Consider the following 8,171-nt stretch of genomic DNA (forward strand, 5'->3'; position numbering starts at 1 on the left):
TGTGTTTCCTCGGGGGGGATCCAACCTGAAACCTGTCAACCACCTTGGTTCAGCTACGTGTAAACATGACCTCCTGAAGGCCGCAGTAACCGGTGTCTGTTAATCAGTCAGGAATCTGAAGCGGTAATAAACTGCCATTACATTTGTCAACAGTGGGGGGCGGTGTGAGTGTCTGACACACACCCCGCTGCCAACAACATGTTTATCAACATGCAGCCCGACAATAACATGCTGTTCTCTGGGGGCGGGGCCCGGACACTACCCCCGCCCTCACTGTCTCTGGGCCCCGCCCCCGCGGTGCGCTCCGTGCTGGTTATAAAGCGCCACTCAGTCACACAGACACAGTGGACACGTCACAGAGACACAAAGCAGCGGATCGTCTCTGACACCAGTCATGAAGTCTCCAAAGCTGACAGCTCGAGGTAAAAAAACAAACAAAACAAAACACTTTAAACTTTGTTATTATGTATATGAAAAAAAAAAATGCTCTCAGCTTGTATTCTCTGTTCGGGGAGACCGGGATTATTGTTACAGATTAACTTCATAAAAAATAATTCGTCAAGTTCATTATTATTGGTTATATTTAAATCACATGCATATAAAAATACACGAGTGAGTTTACCAAAGAATGGTGACCAAAAAAAAAAAAAAAAAGAGCCAGTTTTCCACATTTTGTTTAAATGCAGAGTGGAAGTCTGACTAATGATGCATCAAAACTACTTCTGTTGTGATCAATTTAAAGTCAAAATATGTTAAATTGTTCAGATGATATGGTTAAATAAAAGAAGTATAAATTGAGTTTTGTTTTTTTACCTGAATGTGTAAAAGTGTTTTCTGTCTTTCTGTGTCTTCAACAGAAACCTCTGACCTATAAATGATTTTATTGGGGGTTTGAATGTCCCTGTTGTAGAGTTCAAGCACTAACCTTGTGTTCCAAACGTTGTCGCATCCTTCCTGTTATTTTCCAGCTCAGGAATTAGAAAATCGACAAATATAATTTTTTTTTTTTATAAATTTATTTGCTGTGATCCTCATCATGTGACCTTTCTGTTCTTCTGTGTCATTTTGGTGCAGCAAAGCCACTGGAGGAGCAGGAGGACCTGAGCGAGGTGCTCGGCGAGTTTGACGCCGTCATTGAGGATTTCACATCGCCGGTGGAGAAGCAGCACTTCAGGTACGACGAGCACCTGAAGACCATGAAGAGAAGAAGCAGCGCCAGCATCAGCGACAGCGGCATCAGCGACACCGAGAGTAAGAACGTCAAAAACAGCTACTGATTTCCAAAAGAACGTCTTTGGACTTTAATATTATCAATGTAAAAAATTAAGAAACGAATGCGAGCCTTCAAAATAAAAGTACCTCTTACCCTGTCTCTCTCTCTCTCACACACACACACACAGAGAGAGAGTCCCCGGTGAAAAAGACAGAAAGGAGGACAGAAATAAAAAGAGAAGGATGAAATTAGACAATTTAATGTGTATTATTTTTTTTAACTTTACATCACTTTGTCTGAGTGATGTCACGTGTCCACCCCGCAGAGTTCCACTCTGTCCATCCACAGTACTGTGTTGGACAGTCTTGGATAATCGTCCACATTTGACTGTTGCATTGACAAAGTCTGACCTGAACATGTTGATCTGGAACACCGTTAGACTTGTAAGACATTTGGACAAAGTGAGACATATGAACCTGTTGTGTTGTCGTCTCTGGGTTGAAGCACAGGTGGACCTTTAGAGGGTGAAAGGTTCAACACAGGGGTCATTCACACTGATGCTGCTCTGTGTGAAAGAACAGACACAAAACTAGTCAGTTATAAACATGGCCTGAAGGGGGCGCTGAAAGGTGAGCACACATTTAACCTTTAACACCCCCCCCCCAGGTGCTGATTCTCTGAACAGAAACAGCTTCAGCTTCAGCGACGAGAGGCTGAACTCACCCACTGTCTTCTCCCCGACCCCCATCTCACCTCCTCCAATGTCACCCAGAGGTGAGTCTACAGCACGCACACACACACACACACACACACACTTCTCCTTTGGGGTGATGGTCTTTGGATTCAGAGCTCCCCCCTCTTTCATCGTGAGTTTGACTAGATAGTTCCACTTTTTTTTGGTTTCACAAGAGAATGTTCTTCCAAAACTGACAAATCTGACTTTGTCCTGGTGATCCACTGCACACTTTTTTTTTTGTTGATGTCACCGTTGTGTCCTTGGAACCTGATGCCTCCAGTTCCTTCATCAGTTCCTGAGCTACAATTCTGGGGTTTGTGGATTGTGTACAGTTTCTTGTTGTACCTTCAGTCTTTTGGAGACTGTTCTGAACCTCCTAAGGAGGACCTTCACATCAGGAGATCTTTGCTTTATTGCTTTTGGCCTTGTTGTGTTTCAGGCGGTGCTGCACTGAAAAAATGGCCAAACCTAAAGAAACTTCTCCAGCTGGTACAATCTGAATTAAAGTGGTCTAAGTTATGTCATAACTTGTTACTGCAGCACACGTGTTTAAAGAAGATGCACTCAGCGTGCATGGACGAGCATCAGCTGAAACGTTCTGCCTCCTGCTCGATTATTTCCATAAGAAGCAAGATCCTCACCTGAATCTCCCGTCTGCTTAAAGCCTGGAATGTTCTCTGTCAGCCATGTAGCCTCTGTTCAGTTCCACACATTTACACCATTGCTGGACAAGTCTTTGCATCCTGTCGGTAAACAAATCAGGTGTCTTCTCTCGGCACCGACGACGCATAGATGTGGATGTTATTGTGTCCCTTCAGCTGTTCTTTCAGTTTTGGAAAAAGTCTGAGGTCAGGAATTACGGACCGTACAGTGGCTGTGGTATGATTTGGGCTGCTGCAATGCATCCTGTGTTTGTGGACTCGTGTGGACCCACTTCAAGCGTGTGCACAACCTTTACAAAGTGTCCACATATCAGTTGGAGTTGTTACCAGGTTCAAAAATTCTGTGAGGACTATGCCATCACAGTTCCAAAAATGCCATCGAGATGCTTCACGCTGAAGGGACGACTTTGAATTTTTTAGTTTTTCAAAGTCCTCACCCACTTCCTGACTGTACTGATGTCCACACAGGCGTTGCCATAGAAACACTCGTTCATCTATGAACATCTGCAGGTGCACAACCCTCCATGGGGAGGACCTCAGTAAAACCACGTTGTTTCAAACACATGTCCATGTACATCATCAGTGTTTATGGACTGCTTCCCCACCAGGGAAGTTCTCTGTCTGATGTCCACTCAAAGTTTTGAGCACGCACAAAAAGTGACAGACAAGGAAGGCATTTAACAAATCGGAAAAAGACTTATACAGGACAGAAATGGACACAAATGGATATCAAAATGTTGTTTCCGTTCTTCAGGTGTTCCCTTGATCCATCACAGTGTGAGAGCTGCTTGCGTGCCTTCATGATGGACCAGTTCCAGTTTATGTTACCTCACTGAGTTTCTAAATTAGTTTTTAAATTCTAGTTTCATTCCTTTATTTCAAATGAAGGCTTTTTACTGTCAAACCACAGTGCTTTTTAATAGAGAATTCTTCCATCTTCTTCTTCATCTTGGTCCTCTTGTACATGGGGTGTAGAGCTAAATGTAGAATTAGCAGTAAACAGATACATTTCTGTCACTTTGTCAATGTTCACGCCATCTGTTATTACTAAAGCTCAGATATTTGCACTTCATTTTCTTCCTCTGAAGCTGAACTTTGACTGAATTGTCTCCAATAGAAGCAAAACTAAGGTCTGTCCATTATTTTTAATCAGCTGATCGTTAGTAATCAATGGACTGCCAATTAAAGATGTGACAGTGAACGTGTTTATGTGAGGGTTCTTATTGGTCCTCTGAAGTTCAAACATCTCTGTCCATGTTGCAGCTAAACTGGGTGACACAAAAGAACTGGAGGACTTCATCGCTGACCTTGACAGGACTTTAGAGGGTAAGTCTGAAAGTGGATCTGAACCCTGATCAGGACCACCAACAGCTCAAGATGTGTGTGTGTGTGTGTAATATGCTCCTGTATACTGAGCTGAATGAGGTACTGTTTGATGCACACCCTGGAGCAGAAGATGGTGATAATGCACCATTAATATAGATGCCACCCTCCTTAGAAGAAGATAATCTGAATGAGGAGGATGGTTTGTAGTTTGTCTTAGAGAACAAGTGAAATTCATAAATCACACTCTCAAACTGAAAGACCACGATAAAGCATAAAGAGAGGGTATAACCTTCATACAACTCAGTACTCCATTTGTTTGCACTTTGTCAGACAGCCAGAAGAGCAACAAGGATGACAGCTAGGCTAAGGTAGGGCTAATTATAAGGTTTTAAAAATATACAGTAGTTTTAAAACATTTGAATATATAGTGAGGCAAACATTTAACTCCATCTTGACATTTTTGTAAAGAGGAGCTGTTTACAATAACATTAATTAGCATGATAGTTTCTGGTCATTAGCGCACTAAGGCACCAATTAAATTCATTTTGCTTCTTGTTACATGAAGCAGTAGCAAAACGTTTCAAAAATAAATGCGACATAGACTTATCCTTCATTATGCATTTTTAGACAGATGTGCGCTCGACTGCACACATGTAGGAGAGCATCTTAATTTCGTCTGACATTTTCCTGCTCCTCCTGCTGCCTCACACACACACAGCAGCTACAGTGCACGTGTGAAGCTGTGTAAGCTGAGACAGCAGGGGGCGTCGTGCCGAACAGACCACGTGGCTGCTCTGTTTTGGACCGCTGCCTCGCTGCAGCGATGATGAGGGTGTTGAAACTTGCAGCAGAGCTCGTGGAATGTGGGCCGGTGCAAACCTGAGCTGAAATGCCAGTATGAGGAGACAAAATCAGGAATCAAACTTTCAGTTTCACCCACTGCACACAAAAAGGGGGGAAAATGCAAGTGTTGCAAAATGTCAAAGATACAAAACACACACACATCACACTGTCATTCCATGAATGAGCTGATTATCCAGCTGAAATTAATGAATGAACCCCCCCATCACCACCACCGCATGCTGTGGTTATTAGGCCACCAGGGTTACCATGACGACCTCGTGCCCTGGAAATCGAGCAGGCAACCAGAGAATCCTGATCTAACCACGAGTCTGTCTGTCTGTAGGCATGTGACATGGACGTGTGTGGTGGACTGCAGCCGTGACAGAGGGAGTGGGTTTGTGGACCCCCAGATCAGCCGCCATGACAGAACCACCTGACCCGATACAGCTGGATGCTGCTGTGACTTCACCACGACATCAATCTGTCCAGGATGTCCAACGTAGTCCACCAGCTGACGGTCACATCAAGCCCCAAAAGGGTACAAAGGAACAGTGACTGGAACAAGGACCTGATTGGCTCCGATCACAGGTCAGGAGTCCTACGGCTCAATGGTCCTTCAAGGACCTAAAGGACCAATGAGCTGTAGGACTACTGAGTCATCCCCAAAGGCTCCTCCGGTCACTGACAGCAAGGTTTACGGAATGTGGACCCGGAAAATACGGTACAAAGAGACATAACCAGTCTGCACCACTCCCTCATCCAAACCCTGAGCTGGAAAACTGGAATTTTTTTTAGCCATTTTTTAGGTCTTGCTGTAAATTTATGTGTTTTTTGTGAAATATATTTTTGTATCTTCTGTAAATAATCATTGTCTCAGATTGTGTTTGATACTAAGTGAACGCCTTCAGTCACATGACCGTTTGACTTGAATAATGTTACTAACATGTTTTTAACTATGAAAGCTTTATTTAATACAAAATAAAATTTAAATACTTGACTCTTCACCCGCCCCTCAGACTTTGGTGATTTATGTCATTTGTCTTCTGCAAAGATCTGATGTCTCTTGTTCAGCAGATGCCACAGTCTGTGTCCTTTAGAATCCCACCCACAGTTACTGCCAAACTCAGAATAGTAATGTAGCGGGTTCTTTAAGTGACAGCTGGACTGAAGCCGCCGCCCTGGCGGGTTCTGACTCTAACCCCGGCGCTTGTGTCACACCCTGCTGGATTCATCTGGGCAGCTTGAACCTGTAATACGCGTGTAGGATCAGATTCAACCCAAACGTCACAATCACTTAGCATGTACGAGATGAAACTGAACGCAGCCGCCACTCACAGCTGGCTGGAGGAGGGGTCAAAGGTCACCAGAGGTGTGAGGTGTCATTTTCCCTGGAAAAAAAGTTTTGTGTCCTTCAGCAGGTTTCCATTAAAAAGTCATCAGAGGGCTGATGGCCCTCAGTTCACTACACACCTCCACAAGTAAATACACATCTGTGTGTAATCAGTATTTTCCTAATGAAATATATGCTTTAGATCTTCTATGTGGGCTTCTTGATTGTTGATATATATATATATATATATATATATATATATGTATAGTGTTTTCTGACCATGTTTGCCTTGATGTTTAACCAAAGACTCCAAAATCTAATCACCTCTAGATATTGATCCAAGTTATACTCCCACCAAGTTTGAAGAAATCTGTGTAGCTATTTTTGACTTATCTTTACCACACACACACACACACACACACACACACACACACACACACACACACACACACACACACACGTCAGTAAAAACAATACCCTGCCATTACCACTTTACCGCTAACTTGGTGGCCTCAGAGTTGAATTAGTGCTTTTTGCAGATGATGTGGTTTGGTGACCTCTGATGTGGACTCAGTAGATTTATGAACATGAGAACATGGAAACTCCACACAGAAAGAACCAGGTGGGAAGCGATCCCAGGATGAAAATTAATTTATTTGCCTTCTCTTTGAAAAGCTCACGTGTTTTTATTGCTGTTAGATGTCCTACAGTATGTAACATCACCCGTGAGCAGCTTCTTGTCCACTCTGACTGTTGCCTCGTCAGAATAAACTCAGCTGGTATTCGGGGTGTGACATGGCGTGACCAGTGGGTTTGAACACTAAGAGTCAGGCTGACACACTGAGAGAGGAACACAACAATCAGTGCTCACCTCTGTGGTTTCAGCACAGGGAGAAACCACACTGCTGCTCCAGGATCAATCCTGCAGAACATCCTGGACGTGTAGATTTTAACTGAATGCAGTTTGTCCCTCAGCTGATCATATAAACTGCTGCTGCCACAGTGGGACACACAAACACACACGACTGTCCCATGATGTGTGATCCTGAGCAACAACACACACTCCTGCAGACCCAATGAAATCACTGATGCCTCCACGAAAAGGACAGGAGGACAGACAACAATGATGAGACAGGACAGGAGGACAGATAAAGTGAATGAAGCAAAGTGAGAAAAACGCGTTGTGCTTCATACGTCAGGGAGACGTTCCTGCTTCTTCTCTAAATATTTTGGGTGGAGACACACAGATGTGTGTCCACATCACAGAGAAATACACAACGCCAAAGTTCAGGTTCAGCTGACGGCTGCAGTCTTTACATCACTGCTGTCCAGATGTCTTTGCTGGTGTATGTCTGTGTGCGTGCACGAGTGTGCTTCTGTGTGTGCCTGTATGTGTGGGTGTCTGTATGTGTGTGTGTGTGTGTGTGTATGTGTGTCTGTATGTTGGTGTGTGAGAAAGTGGGAGAAGAAGAGACAGGGGCAGTGTGGGTATGAGATAATGGGGGGGGGGGGGGGGGTTCTGGTTCTTCTCTGTTGTTTCTGAAGTTTTGATCAATGTCTCTTGTCTTCTACATGTTCTCTTTTGTCCATTTTGGCCTTGATGGTACCATTTAGACGAGCAGCCCCCCCCCAGTGCTTCCAAACACCTGCCATCTTATGCCAAACATGAGGGTCAACGTTGAACATGGTCAGGGTTGGTTTCATGAAGTCCTTAAAGCAGTGGGCGGGTGGGGGTGGGGGGGCTCACTTCCTGCAGCCTTCCCTCAATTCTGAGATGAGGACTTGTTTTGGGAGTAGGTCATGAGGTGTCCTTTGACTGTGACCAAGACACCACAGCTGGTGCCGTTCAATCGTCATGTCCACTGAGGAGAGACAGGACCGTGTGAGCACGTCAGTGTTTGAGACACGATCCTCCCTGGAGATTCCTAGAAATGGAAATAGTCAAGTCTTTAGATTTGGTTTATTGTAGAGAGTTCCGGCTTTGCAGCCGTACCAAAGGCATGAAAGGACCTCTGTGAAGTAAACCATGGTCTTTGTAGATTTCATGATTGGACCGAGAAC

General features: G+C 44.2%; 1 protein-coding gene across 1 annotated transcript; it reads left to right on the plus strand.

Moving 5' to 3' along the window:
- The first annotated feature begins 344 nt into the window (after positions 1–344).
- rgcc (regulator of cell cycle) lies at positions 345–5,784 on the plus strand. The gene is made up of 5 exons (XM_034187020.1): positions 345–422; positions 1,075–1,251; positions 1,880–1,987; positions 3,875–3,937; positions 5,124–5,784. The coding sequence occupies exons 1-5, from the start codon at positions 395–397 to the stop codon at positions 5,129–5,131; spliced, it is 384 nt and encodes a 127-aa protein (XP_034042911.1). The 5' UTR covers positions 345–394; the 3' UTR covers positions 5,132–5,784.
- The last annotated feature ends 2,387 nt before the right edge of the window (positions 5,785–8,171 follow it).

Source organism: Thalassophryne amazonica, chromosome 14 (assembly GCF_902500255.1).
Source record: "Thalassophryne amazonica chromosome 14, fThaAma1.1, whole genome shotgun sequence".
Lineage (NCBI taxonomy): Eukaryota > Metazoa > Chordata > Actinopteri > Batrachoidiformes > Batrachoididae > Thalassophryne > Thalassophryne amazonica.